General features: G+C 43.0%; 1 protein-coding gene across 2 annotated transcripts in view; it reads right to left on the bottom strand.

Moving 5' to 3' along the window:
* Positions 1-2,882: 2,882 nt before the first annotated feature.
* The window catches only part of Rerg (RAS like estrogen regulated growth inhibitor), a 118,508-nt gene continuing 106,261 nt past the window's right edge, over positions 2,883-15,129 (bottom strand). For both annotated transcript variants that reach the window (XM_037204045.1, XM_028872178.2), the window contains exons 4-5: positions 6,023-6,096; positions 2,883-4,600 (exon numbers count right to left, since the gene is read on the bottom strand). In XM_037204045.1, coding sequence (XP_037059940.1) covers positions 4,193-4,600; positions 6,023-6,096 — 482 coding nt within the window. In that variant the 3' untranslated portion in view covers positions 2,883-4,192. The remainder of the gene's footprint in view (positions 4,601-6,022; positions 6,097-15,129) is intronic.

The raw sequence follows: 15,129 nt of genomic DNA, 5'->3' as shown, positions 1-15,129 counted from the left end.
ATCCGAGAGAGTCTGTGGTCAATGCCCTTTCTTCCTCATGGTTTCGTTTCGGTTGTTTCAACTGCTGTGTCTTCTCTTTGATTGACATTTCTTCAGTATCCAGTCTGATGACAGTCGAACTCAGTACAGTACCTTTCAGATGAAAGTCACCTTCATCTCATGCTGATCCTTTTCGTCTGTCCTTGCTATGCTCAGACTTTTCTTTACCTCCGTGAACACGTGGAGCACATATCTGGAAAGCTGTCTTAATTCCCTTGTCTGATAGCGACAGTGTCTCTCATCTTGGTCTGTTCCTATTGAATGCTTTTTAATCCCATATCTAGGGCATATTTTCTTACCTCTTTGCATATAGAATTTTAAACCGGATAGGAGTTTCAATCTTGTCAAATACAGAATTTGCTCCTATACTTCCATAATAGGATGTTGGATATTTTTCTAGGACAAAGAAACGTTAGCTGGATTAAGTCTGACGAGCTTCAAACTTTTTAAAGCTCTATTAGAGTGGTACAGAATGATTCAGACTCATAGCTACACACCGTTCTTCTAGTTCCCTGTGTGTGGACACAATGGTTCTCTCAGCTCCTGGGTGTGCTTTGTATATCACCAGGTCCTTTCAGTGTGGCTGACGTGAACACAAACTGTTTCCAGTCCTGTACATGTTTCTCCCCACATTCCTTGATACCCTGCTCTTGTTCTGGTTAATTTGCACTGTGAACGTGATTGGATTAAGGAACACCAAGGGCACACCTTTGGGTGTGTTCCTGAGAGCAATTCCCGAGTCCCCAGAGAAGATGAAGAAAGGATTAACCGCGGAAGACCACACTGAATATAGACAGTGTCATCCCGAGGGTTGAGGTCCAGATGTGAACAAGGTCCAGTCACATTCCCTGCCATTATGGACTGTATTCGTTTAAACTAGGAGCCAATAATAAGTCCTTTCTCCCTTGCATTCCCTCTTCTCGTGTGTTGGTCCCAGTGGTGAGGAAAGTAACCGGTGACACCTTCTTCACTTTTTATTTCAGGCTGAGTCTGCCTGTCAATCTTTAGCATCTCTCTTGGGCCACAGATTCTGATGAACTTGGCCTCCTCCAGTTCTGATTTTTATATCAGCGAGCTCCTAGGATCTATTCTATCGTCGGAAGCCATACTCTGTTTTTTGTTTGTTTGTTTGTTTGTTTTTCTGCAGTCAGTTACTTGACATTAAGTTGGAGCAGTCACAGGCATTTACCTTGAGAGTCTTCTTCATTCAGGAACACTAGCACCTGATTGCTCATTACTCAACGTCAGTAAAATTGTTATTACATATACTTTCTCTGGTTCTTCCTAGTAGTGTGAAATGCAAAAATAAATAGGGCTCTTGTCACCCCCTGTGGCTACACGAATGGCATCATTTGATGTGGAAAATCATCCTTACTAGTAAATGAAGCTTACATCACTAGCGTCATCAAAATGAAGCTAACCTTTCAGACAACTGGTAGCATTAGTCTGTAATCTTTCTTTGTGGAGAAGCTTGGAATATGAGAGGAGTTCCAGTGGTGTACTCACATGGTCTTTAATTAAAAGATGGACTTTTTATGTTTGCCTGGATTTACTGCCCATGTCTATCACAGTTACTGCACCGACCGTGCGTTTGACTTCCTTACTTTTGTTTTATTTATTTTATTCCATGTGTTTCATACTTGCCTGGTGGCATGTATGTGCACAACATATGTGTAGTGCCCCTGGAGAGCAGAAGAGGGATTTGGATTCCGGGAACTGGAATTACAGTCAGTTGTAAACCTTCATGTGGGTGTTGGGGACCAGACCCAGGTCCTCTGCAAGAGCAGCAGGTGATCTTAACTGCTGAGCCATCTCTCCAGCTCCAACTTTCTTAATTTTTGACTCGAGAATGACATTCATGTTTTCACTGCCTTAAGAGTAGGTTTTAGTGGGGATTGTCTGAGCTACATTTCCTAGCAAAGATATGTGAGGATGAAAGAGACTGGACCTAGAAGTTCTGACCAATAACTGTCCCTGTTTCCTTTCCCTTTGGATTGTCCAAATGGAAACGACCGCCCTGGCATTTACTCACTTCAGTTTCAGCAGGTATGCTTGCTGAATATGAGTTTTTGACTTCTTTCTTGCTTCCTACTCTTTGCACACTTTTAATTCTTTCCTTCACCTTTCCTATCCCCTCTTCCTCTAAAAATGATAATATGTGGCCCTCTGAACTCCTTGTGGACTCTGCATTCACCATAATATTCATGTCTCCATATTTTCATTCCAAGCTGTTTCCACTGCTGAGAAGACTTTTGCCATCTTTGTTTGATTATTCTAATGTGTTCCTTAAGTTCGGGTCATGCACCATCAAGTGGGCTATATAAAATTATGTATTTGGCATATATAAACAAATACGCAGTGAATAGATGAACAAGAGAATGAAGAAGGCATTTTCCCTTAATCACTTCATTTTGTGTCTTCACTCTTGCAGCCAAGGCTAAGAACTGCCCAGTGGGCTACAGTGTGGACCACAGAGTTTGACTTTCTCTAGTTAGTGTTCTGGATTTGCCCTATAAACACCAAGATAGGCTTGGTGACATCACTTCCTCTCTACCCTCTAAACACCAACGTAGACTTAGTAGCATCATTTTCTCTCTTGTCTGGCCCAATATCTGTACCTCTACCATGGTTATCACAGCACTGTTTAGGATAATTGTGACGATTTGGGGAGAAAATGAACAAAGTACCCCAAGTAACCCTGAGTATTCTAAAAGTAGCAGCTATTATTATTAGCAGGAGCTAATTTCTCTTTGAATTGGGTTCACTGACTTTTCATTCTGCAATTCAATTGCTTCCCAAGCCTCCCCTAAACTTACAAGCTAGTCCCAAAGAATTCCGACAGATTTTGAAAATTATACTTTTTATTATAGTCACATAAAACGAAGTCAGTTACACCAGGTTGTTCAAATACATTGGTGAATTAAAGCCTCCAATGCTTACAAATTTTATACACACTTATATGTATACATATAAATACATACATATGTAAAAGATATATATTTTCTTCTAAAATAAAGTGCCCAAATATTAATATGTGGGGCAGGAAATGGAGAAAAGGGCCATAACCTCTTGGCAGTCACAGAGTTCCTTTTACCAGCTGAGCTTCCACATTACGTATATGCTCGTTCAGGGATAATGATTTGAATCACCCATTCTTTTCCCCAATTCTTCTAAGAGAATTAACCTTAGCCAAAGGTTAAAAGGGTAAGAAAGCATGTGGCCAACTTATTGAATCAGAGGTTGACTCTGCTGCCTGCGTGGGATTCAGCCTTGGTTTCCAATGAGGACTAACTAGGCATCATAATTGTCTTATTTAGAGGATTATCTTCCTGCTACTGTTAATAGAGTAATACACAAACCAGGTGTCTCTAACTCTAATTCCTCTACTAACATGCAGCGAAGTCAAGCTTTGGTACAAAGATTCCTGCTCTTGGTTTTTTTTTTTTTTTTTTTTTTTTATCAGCAGGATGTGAATTGTGGGTCTTGTTTTGTTGTTGTTGTTGTTGTTGTTAAGGAAATTATAATAGAATTGGGAGTGTAAGGACAGATAGAGATCATTGAGAGAACCAACTTGAATTGAAATGGGCAATTACATTACAGAACAAAAATCAGTGATAACATTTCAACCTAAAAATGAAATAAAGGGTTAAAGAAAAACTGTACAATGTAAGTAAGATAACATTTTTTTTAAAGTCCTTACTTCAGATGGGAACTAGAGTTCTATTCCTGTTCCAATCACGCAACTACCCTTCTCAAGTTCTCACTAGACACCACAAAATTTTATGGTGACCTTTGTAGTATTCCATAAGAAACAGAATCTTAAAACGTCTTTGAAAAGACTTCAACTTATTAAAGCAAGGCAGGTAGGCCTAAAATTAGCTTCCGTGAACCCCGCCACTTCAGTATCTTTGGTGGTTACATTTTCAAACTATATTAGCACGGATCCTACGCAAGCAGGAAAGGGGGAGACGGTTACAGCATCAGGACTGAGAGGACACTGGAGAACTTCCCAGCATATAGCAGACCAGGAACCATGAGAAATCCCGACATTTCCCAAAGTCAGAATAAGAGTGGAATATTTTGCTCATGTTTGGAAGGGCAAAAGAAGAGCCAGGAAAGACTTCTCAATTTTCAGCACATCTTGGCAGGGCTTCTAACTACTGATTTTGGTGAGCATCTTGTTAATCGCTTGCTTGACGTGTGTGGTGGAGCTGCGTCGCCGCGTCTTGCCCTGCACCATCCTCCTGCGGCGCACCTCTCGACAGAGCTCATAGAATACCTCGGTGATGTTCCCTTCTCCCGTGCAGGCAGAGCATTCGTAAAATGCACAGGCCAGTTCTGTAGCCAGCTTCTCCCCTTCTTCGGTACTCACTTGTCTGGAGTGGTCCAAGTCGGCTTTGTTTCCGACCAAGATGAGAGTTACGTTTTTGGGCTTTTTGACTTCATCTAAGATGTTCTTGAGTGGCAGCACTTCTTCAAAGCTCCCTCGATCAGTGATATCGTAGACCAGCACGAAGCCTTCACCCCAGCGCATGTGCCCTTCCCTCTGGATGGTGTCTTCCTGTGGGCAAAGAAAGACCCGCAATCAGGAGACCTGGGCCTAACCCCAATGCGTACACTGCGATTACCATACTAATCCCTTAATTACACCTCCTCATATCTGCTTGTCATTAAATGTCTTGGCTGTTTTCCTGGTCGAGCTTATTTTCTTCAGTAGTTGGAAAGTAAGTACAACCCACCCCCATTTGTTTTAATATCCTCTCTGTTCTGATTATAGACAATTGGAAACCCTAGGGACAGAAAAAAAAAACATGACATGTTGTATAAAGTACACTGCTTAAGCTGGAAATTAGGATCCCCACCCACACATCCCAATGCCCTAATTTGTGCTGTATGGTGGTAGTAGTAATGATGAAAATTCTCCTGCAGTGACCCTCAGAGGGGTGACTACTCCTTCCTGAGAAAACCTGCACTGTTGAAAGGTGTGGCTTGCTGGGTCTGGAAGTACACACACCTGCGGTCCTAGTGCTTGGGAGGCAGGAGTGAGAGGATATCATGTTCAAGGCCAGCCTGGGCTATGTGGTGAGATGGCAAGACATTGTGTGTGGGAAGAGAGACCGAGGAGGAAGAGGAAGAGGAGGAAAAGGAAGAGGAAGAAGAGGAGGAGGAGGAAGAAGAAAAAAGATGAGAGGGAAGAAGAGAAAAAAGCTTTGTTTTCATAGGCTCAGCTGTCTTCTAGAGGCTTCTGCCTCCCTTGGTGTGTTCAATACTGTGTGAAGGTCCATGTATACAGAAGGAGTACTGAGAAGGATAGGGTGTCATTAATTTCAGGAGCATTTCTTAGATTAAACACTTCAATTCAAGTCTTCTTGGAGGTCATGGGTCATTGTCTCAGCACCATGGAAATGCCTGGCCACCCAGTCATCATCCCTGTAGTCATTTCTACATTTGGGAACTGAGACTATGAATCCTTTCTAAGACTTGATCTGACTAATGTCAAAGGAAATTTGCCAGCCAGATTTACAGGCAAGCATCTCCACACAGGGCAGTGTGAAAGGCATAAACAAACCTGAATGTGGTCATAGAGACTTGGAATGCTGTATAGACCAGAGCTCTCTCTCAAGGACTCAGCCTGCACATGAGGATATTAGTAATTCCTTTCAATAGAGATGCTTATTTAAATTCACTTGAGCATTTCAAAAGCATGTTTGGCTATAAAAAACACATGAATACATTGGCATCCCCCCAGATATAGAGGGAGGTCTATGAGTTTTGTAACATTTCTAGTACCTTCTTGAAGCACAGGGTCACTTACACAAGGATCAAATTACATATGCATTAATGTATAAAGTGGTGAGATAATGAAAGGTATAAGCTTTTAGTTATGTACAGAAAAATTCTTTGGCTTTTTTTTACATTATGCATATCTTACATATCTCTTTTTTATTTAATGCAGAAAATACTTGGCTGAATTCATATTCACCTGACCAGCGGTATCTAGGATCTCCATAGAAACAACTTCATCATCGATGGTTGCCTGGTGTCGGTAGGTTGACTCTGAAAGAATGAGAGAATGAAGATGGCATAAAAGGCACATGTGAGAATTAATTTGATCCTTGAAGTCAGAAATTAGGCAAGGGAAGAGTATTTCTGCCTTTGTAGCATCGGGGATGGGGGGACTGTCCAGGGAAGAGAGGCAGGACAAAGAAACAGCACCACGCTCGCCAGGGCTTTACAAGGCCCCATACTCCAGCCGTCAGCCCCCTTGGTCCTCTGTCTTCTCCTCAAGGCTGCATCTTGTTCTCCTGTGAGGCCAGCCCCCTGGCACTCTTTTCCATTTTAACTCGATGAGATATCTACATTCCAAAAATTTTAAAAGTCATTTTCCATACAAAAATACATTCTGCCTTGATATTCCTACAATTCAGGGGTTTTTGTTTGTTTCAGAAAACCCCATTGTGTCTCTTCCTAACATCAACCCTGTAAAGATCACAGACATTAGAGGGAGGTGGATAGGACTGAGAGACAGGGACTTAGACAGACAGAGTTTACGACAGGCAGACAGACAGAGACGGTGAACTTCCAGGCTGGCTTGCTTCTTCCTCCTCACCCTCCTGACCCGAGACAAAAGCCTAGCAGCTTGAAACAAAGGCTGGCGCTGGCTGATGGACCTGACAAAGCCAGACTGATCAGAACATGTTCACATAACAGTTGTGGGCTCACCAGCCATCCTGACCTGTCTTTGTTCAAACAAACTAACCCGAATTAGGGAGGGAAACCCTTGAAGGCTTTTTAAAAAGTCCCCCTCTAAGCCAGGCGGTGGTGGCGCACGCCTTTAATCCCAGCACTCAGGAGACAGAGGCAGGCGGATCTCTGTGAGTTCGAGGCCAGCCTGGACTACCAAGTGAGTCCCAGGAAAGGCGCAAAGCTACACAGAGAAACCCTGTCTCGAAAAACCAAAAAAAAAAAAAAGTCCCCCTCTGCGGATAACTGGTCTATGTTTGCTGTGTTGTGTGTGTTTCCTCACCTCTAATAAAAGCTTTTCTTTACTGCCTGATTCTGTCCGCTGTGTTTGGGAACTTCCCTACTGCCTCCTGTCACACTTGAGCTTCTGGGTGTTTTATTTCCTTAACTTACAGATTAAAAAAAAAAAATGAAAATACAAACCTGATCAAGACCCCTAGACTGTAACAGGCTGGACATGTGCTGTGAAACTACCGGGACCTTGAGACAGTAAGAGGCAGCTGAGCTTGTTTTTGGTGGCGGTGAAGAGCGGTAACCCGAAGTATAAAGGTTCTGAGCAGATGGAGGGGATGGAATAATGCAGATTCCTCTTCATGTTGCCTGATCAAAGCAGGACATAGCAGCTGTTCTGTACCAGCTGCAATTACTGGGTCCTTAGTGGTCCCCAAACCCCAAGGGATGAGAAGGTAGCAGGTACAAGAAGCCCAGGCAGTCTGAATACATCCCTCATCGTGTAAATGGAATCCCAGAGCAGAGCAGTGTCAGCTGTAGCAGGAATCTTAAATGGTCTTTTTAATAAAAACAAACCTGGAGCCAGGTATTGGGTTAAAGCTGGAAGATCAGAGAAGCAGAACAAGCCACAGCCACCTCACCTTGCCAACTCCTCAGTTGATCCTGTTTCCTCAGACTGGAAGCCTCTCAGTCCTCATCCGAATGGATCTCAGCTGAACTGTGCTTCTCGAAAACCTGAAAGCTTAACTAGCTCTAGTTCCTCGTCCTCATGCCTTAAATACTTTTCTGCCTCCTGCCATCACTTCCTGGGATTAAAATAGTGAGTCACCATGCTTGGCTGTTTCCAGTGTGGCCTTGAACACAGAGATCCAGGTCGATCTCTGCCTCTGGAATGCTAGGATTCAAGGCGTGTGCTACCACTGCCTAACCTCTATGTTTAATATTGTGGCTGTTCTGTTCTCTGACCCCAGATAAGTTTATTAGGGTGCACAATATTTGGGGAACACAATACCACCACAGTCAGCCGCTGCTGCCATCTCTGAAAACTGCAAGGCAGGCAAAGGAGCCAAGAGTGACTGACTGAGCTGGTGAAGGCCACACTGAGGCGTTTTCTCAGGAGGCATCACTAGCTGGTAAGAAGGAAAGCAAGACTGGAAATTTTAATAAGAAATATGTATAACACATCTATAAATCTTATTCTTTATAAAATAAGCCTTGGCGAAGAGAATAAAATCTCCAGGGTTGTAGAAACAGCTGAGGTTGTAATGACTGAGAATTTATGGGAACAAGAGCCACTGAAGGTCTTAAGATAAAAATATCCAACAGAATGTACCCATTACAGTGAAATTTAAGGACATTGATGATGTGGGAGGGGAGCAGATTAATACAGTACACTTCCCATGAAAGGGGGTTGCTCAGTTAACGGTGAACTTCTTCTCAGTGAAGCTGAATTCAGGACGTCAGTGGCAGAACAAGTCAATGAAACCACATCAGGAGCAATCCTTCCGGAATTGTGGTTCACGCCAGCTGATGCTCATGTGTCCCTTCAGGATGGTGAGGTAAAGATCAAAGGCAAGTGTAATTAACAAACATGTCAGGACAAAAGGGGTGGGGCCTAGAGAAGGTGAGCTAAGTACTCCATTCTACAGAGTCGGAGAGATGCGGGCACAGAACTCAAAGACAGCATGGCACAGGTGCCCATCCCACCAGCTGCTGGTACAAAGGCAGCGACAAGAAAACACAATTTGAAGAAAATTCTAGGCTCCTTCTGTATCTGATCGTAAAACCAAGAATTCGAACTTAAAACATTTCTGTTGAGGGTGATGGAGAGACGGCAAGACATCTAATACAGTTACTAACTGGGTATTTGTGCACACCGATCACCGGAACATCTAACCAACCAAGTTCACGAGCCTGGCCTGCCTCTCTTGGGGACTAGACCAGAAATCAGCACACCTGACTCTTCATTTCTTCAGCACACCTCCCTCCCTCCCCTCCCTCCCTCCCTTCTTTCTTCTTTCCTTCTTCCTTCCCTTCCTTCCTTTCTTATCAACTACTTTTTGCAGCCTTTGGGGACCACTTTTCTGTTTTCTTACAGTAAACAAGTGCCTATCCAAGGCATAAAATGCAGAAAGGAAGCTTGCTATGGGCAAGACTTAGCCATCCAGCAGCAATACTGTGAATGGTATCTACTGGAACCTGCATAATTCAAGCCTTTCTGGAAAAGTTGTTGCTTATCACCCTGTATAAATAAAATGCTGATTGGACAGTAGCCAGGCAGGAAGTATAGGTGGGACAAGCAGAGAAGAGAATTCTGGGAACAGGAAGGCTGAATCAGGAGATGCTGCCAGCCGCCACCAACATATAAGACACTGGTAAGCCACGAGCCATGTGGCAAAGTATAGATTTATAGAAATGGGTTAATTTAAGATATTAGAACTAGATAGCTAGAAGCTTGCTATGGCCATACAGTTTATAAGTAATATAAGTCTCTGTGTGTTTACTCGGTTGGGTCTGAGGAGCTGCGGGACTGGCGGGTGACAGAGATTTGTCCTGACTGTGGGCCAGGCAGGACTGGAGAAAACTTCAGCTACAAGTTCTTATTTTAGAATGAGACTACATTCAATATACTTGAATAATCGTGCTTTGCATCTGCTTCCTCTCCTTGGACTCATGATCCACACATTGAGAACATGTGGACTATCATCTGCAGAGCGTTCCAGGCCTGCCCCCTTTTAAGTTAAACAAGAGGGTATAGTTTGGGTGACTCAATGCTCCACCATTTACAGGAGTGACCGCTTTGCAAGTGTTTCCCCATTAGTTTCCTTTCTTCTTCTTGAGTCCTTGGGCCTGAGGAGAAGTCCAGCTGGCCGCACACATGCTGGGCATCCACGCCCTTCTGGTCCTTCCCCCAGGCTGTTCTTCTGTGCCTTTGTACTGACTCCCCCTTTTCAAATGGCTGGTATCAGCCCTGCAGCCTGGAAAACAGAAACCCGGGCTCTCATCCATCTCTTTGGCCCACAATCTGTCTCAGAGGAAAGGACATTGTTCTTTGTGGCTCCCGTGATAAACAGGCTGTGGGTCTCAACTGCAGAAGGCCACCACAGGGGGGAGTGGAACAGAATGAAACATGCATGGATTTGTGCAGTTCTTCGGCTGTTTGTTAACTGAAACGAGAGGGATGAAATGCAGGAAATGAGGGAATGTCTGCTGCAGACACAGCAGCGGGTGGCGCTGAACCAATTTCATCCAAGATAAGCACTGTTTTCACACTGTTGTGAGCATTTCCCCCACTTCGTGTGTCCTTCTCTCATTATGAATTCATTTTCTCTACATGCAAGACATTGAAAATATTACCTAAGGAGGTAAACTATTAGGTATGAGTTTGTGAGCTTGTCTGAGATAACTAACAAAACACATAATTTCTGCTCTTCATTTCAAAATTCAAAAGAAAGCTGGGTTTGGTGAGACCAGCCTGGTCTACATAGTGAATACCAGGACAGCCAGGGATATTTAGAGAGACCTTGTCTCAAAAATCTAAAAAAACAAACAAACAAACAAACAAAAAAAACAATCAAAGGATGCACATGTGTTTGGAATCTTTACATATGCTCTATTTTCTTTATACTAACAAGAATGGTAACATGAGTCCTTGTTGACTGATCTATGGCCAAAGCCATTCAAGAATGTATATTCTAAAACAAACACCAGTTTCATAATTAAATTAGATATATTAAAATTATCTTTAAGATTCCCATATATGAAGGAACATGACTTAAACATGCCTTCGGGGCCCTGGAGAGGGAGGCAGCACAGTGGTGAAGATATTGCTTTTCCAAAGTATCCCCATTTGGTACCAAACCCTTACTTCAGGCAGCTGACAACCTCTTTTCCAGATCAACCTGATGTCTATTGCCTCAATGGGCACCTGCACTCATGGGCACATTCCAGCCTCCCCAACGGATAACTAAAAATAATAAAAACAACCTTTGAAAAACATCCCATGACATTCCTGTAAATAGTACATTTTGCACACTCTAGCAAGGTTGGACACTCGGCTGTTTTGGACTAAGCTGTTTTGCCTATTTCAACACATTGGTATGGCCTCCTGGCCGGTGCTGTAACAGTAGCAGTTAGCAACATGGCTTTCTGCTAGAGTGGAAACTGTTCTGAGTTGGATTCTGGCCGGACCGCAAACCCATCATGCCATCTTGGATGGAGTCTGGTTTCTCCGGGCCAGTTTGTCAAATGCCCATCTCCCATTTCCCTGCAGTATTGTTGCTAAACAGTTCTGTGGCGTGCTTGCATTTCTGCTTCGGCACCCGGTTGAGAGAACTTGTCTCTGCCTGAGCCTGTCCAAGCAGAAGCACCTCTGAGGCAAGGAAGAGGATCCTAGAACAGAATCAATGAGCCAGGGGGTTCTTATGTCTCCTGACTCCTTCCCCTATTCCTGGCTGAACTTCTCCCAGGCACAGGGACAGCAACCCTGCGTTCAAACACAATATGCATCATCTTTTTTGTCCCAGTACACAGTACTATACATTAAGAAGCACCCCCTCTTTTGCTCTCTCCAGGCCTCCACCATGCACCCATGAGCAGGGACACACACAGGCACATACACAAGTACGTGGTGCTACAAGGCTTCCTCTGCACTCTGTGTCTCCCAACATTCTTTGAGGGTAACATGACTCTAAAAGGCAGGGATTCAATTCTTGATTGGGACTAGACATTTATAGATTCTGTTTAGTCTGCAGCCAGAATCCTCCTCCTACCATCAAGGTCGTTTCCTGATTAAATGGGCCACATCCAAAATCTGATGAACTTCAGGGGTAGTTTCTGGTGTGATTAACAAACCAGGGCTCAATCTGGCAAAGAATCCACTGATGAGATGAGAAAAAGCTAAGGGAAATGAAAATCATTCCACATAAAGGATTGTGAGATTTTCTGAGACTACATCCATCAACACACACACACACACACACACACACACACACACACACACACACACACACACACATAATCCCTCTTTGTAAAATGGGACTTTGAATCGGTGTAGGTACAGTTCCCTTCACCCACCCATTATCCCTTGCTTGTACCTCTAATTAGAATCATCATGAAAGATCCTTTCATAAACAAATTCAACAAAACCCAACAGCAACAAAAAACACATAGGAAAATCACTGGGTCTGAAGTCTAGAAGCCTGGAACCACTGGCCACTATAATAGTGCGCTGATTAGACATTGTAAAATTGACACAAACCCAGTTGGCTCTAGGGGAAAACTCCAGTTGAGGAATTGTTTCCTTTAGATTGGCTTATGGGCATGTCTGTGAGGCATTTTTTTTGGATTGCTAATTGATGCAGGAGGGCCCAGGCTACTGTGGGTGGTACCACCCCTAGAAAGGGGGGCCTAAGCTATATTAGAAAGGTAGCTGAGCAAGCCATGGGGAAGGTTTATGCTTCAAGTTTCTGCCTTGATTTCCTGCCTGGCTTCCCTCAGGGTAGAATGTGATTGGGACACATATGCCAAATAAACTCTTTCCTCACCAAGATGCTTTTGGTTACGGCGTTTATCACATCAATAGAAAACCAACCTAGCACAAAGGGCAAAGTGTTTTCTTTGTGGGATTGCTTCAGAGCAGTGACTATTGCATTTTGTTAATATGTGGGGTGGTGTTCATCGTTTCCAGCTTCTCTCAAGACAACAACAAAAGTCCCAAACAAATCAAGAAACCCACTTCCTCAAGTTCTGAGGAAGGGACTGAATTCCGAATTCAAGAGGACAACTCCTGAACTTCCTCTTCCTCCTCCACAAACAGGCCATTCTGCTTTGTAATGTAGCTACCTTGGTTGCTACTTGCTTTGGAACTTGTAAAGTAACCATCACTTCCACAGAGATCCAGTCTTTCCCTATGGGAGTGTGAAGTTAAGCCCAAGAAATGCTAATTTCTCTTGAATCCACTGGATTGAGGTTTCCTGTGTGCTAGAAAATTAACGGGCTTTCAATGTACACGCCCACACAGACCCAGTCTGCAGTGTGTGAGCTAATGACAGCATCACCTGCCAGTGAGTCATGCACCTGTTCCTGCTGAAGGTAGAGGAAGGGCTCTGGTTGCTTAGCAGCCAGGGTCCTCACTGAGCAGCCCGGTGCAGGTTACTGTGTGGTGTCGGGCTTCCTAGAGAAGGATGCCTGCAGATAACCAGGGCAGGCTCATCCCTATTTATAGTTGTGGCTGTTCAGAATGAATAAAAGAAAAGGAAAAGGCTTCACCAAAGACTAATTAAAAATAGTTACGTTAGTTACTAGAACACGGCCAGAGAAAGTTAAAAATGTCATTTTTTTGTAATCTTGATCTTTTGTTGTGATATGTGGACAGAATGGAGAACAAGCAGCTTTCAACTGAACTCCTATGGACTGTGGAAAGTATCAAATAATCACTATAAGACTTACATAAAGGAGAAAAACATGAGAGGGACTTCCTTCACAGCTGGAGAGACAATGGGTAGTGGCTCCTTCTTAGAGCCAGGTTCATCTTTACAGCCAAATAAACCACCTCAGACTCAGACTATTGTTATACTTGTACACATGCTGAAGAATGTGATGAACAAGGTATTTAAAAGCATCTTTTCTCAAGAAATAATTATTTTTCTCCTTCCTAATCCCTAAGTAATATCAGAGAATATACTGGGAAGAACATTACTAATCAAAGTGTACTTTCTACATGTTCCAACTGATAATTATTCCATAATGCATGCCTATAAAATAATTTTAGAAATTTAAAATATTAAATTTAATTCTTCTTTTTATACTTAAGCCAGGAAAGTATTGTGTGGTGGTTTGAAAGAAAATGGCCACCCAAAGGGAATGGCACTATTAGGAGGTGTGGCCTTATTGGAGTAGGTGTGGTCTTGTTGGAGGAAGTGTGTTACTGTGGAGGCAGGCTTTGAGGTCTCATATATGCTCAAGCCACACCCAGTGAGACAGTCTACTTCCTGTTGCCTGTGGGTCAAGGTATAAGGACTCCCAGCTCTTTCTCTAGAAAGAGAAAGCCTGCTTGCTGCCTTACTTCCCACCATGATGATAATGCGCTAAACCTCTGAAACTGTAAGCTACCCAATTAAATGTTTTCCTTTATAAGAGTTGTCATGGTCATGGTGTCTCTTCACAGCAATAGAAACCCTAACTAAGACACATTGTATTTCAAATGTGGGTCTTTTTGCTTGTTTCTTTTCCTGTTTGTGTTACAAAGATACATTTAGATAAGCAAAATCAGAAAATATTATCTTGTATTCTCATCTCATTCAATAGCTAATGTTACTGTCTTGGCATATAACTTTTCATTATTCCTTACATCTTCATAGAGGTATCTGGTGATATTTCTATCCAGATACAAATCTGGATAAGTATGATTATGTATTTACTAATAAAGTCACTTGTGATAGTCTATTTAAAAGCAAAGGCAGAGGAGGACCCTTAAAAATGGATATAAGTCAAACTCCTGTTTAAAAGATTGAATATCATAGAATATGAAGCTTCAAAAATAATTTATGATTTCAGTCAGTTCCAATCAGTCATGCCATGCTGTCACAGTCTCTGAAACTGACCTAGATAATGTTGTCAGAGAGTGGAGGAGGAAGATGCTCTCTCCCATTTGTCAAAATGCAGAATGGAGCTGTAGAGGGGCTCAGTGCTGTCAGCAATGGCTGAGTCATGGGAGCAAGCTATACACAAATAGCTTGTGTATATACACAATGGGATGCTTTCTGCTCACCCAGGAGAACAGAGGTATGCCGTTTTCAGGAAAATGGATGCAACTGGAGAGGACTGTATTAAACAAACCAAGGCATCCTCAGAGATAGAGCCATATGTTTTCTTCTCACTTGTGGTCCATGGATTTTATATAGATGTATAGAATCGTGTAGGTTGATATGGCATGAAAGTAGGGGTAAGAATGTCCAGAGGAGTGAGGAACTAACGGGAGACAGGAGTGCTTACAGAAAAACAAAAGGAGGAGAGGAAATCTGGTGGGGACATGGTCAACGCAGTGCGTAGGCCTGTGGGAAATGTCCTTAGGCAGCATGGTACCACAGCCAAATAGCACGTTGATGAAAATCA

The sequence above is a fragment of the Peromyscus leucopus genome, chromosome 3 (genome assembly GCF_004664715.2).
Source record: "Peromyscus leucopus breed LL Stock chromosome 3, UCI_PerLeu_2.1, whole genome shotgun sequence".
In the NCBI taxonomy this organism is placed as follows: Eukaryota; Metazoa; Chordata; class Mammalia; order Rodentia; family Cricetidae; genus Peromyscus; species Peromyscus leucopus.
This window is presented reverse-complemented; position numbering and strand designations above follow the sequence as displayed.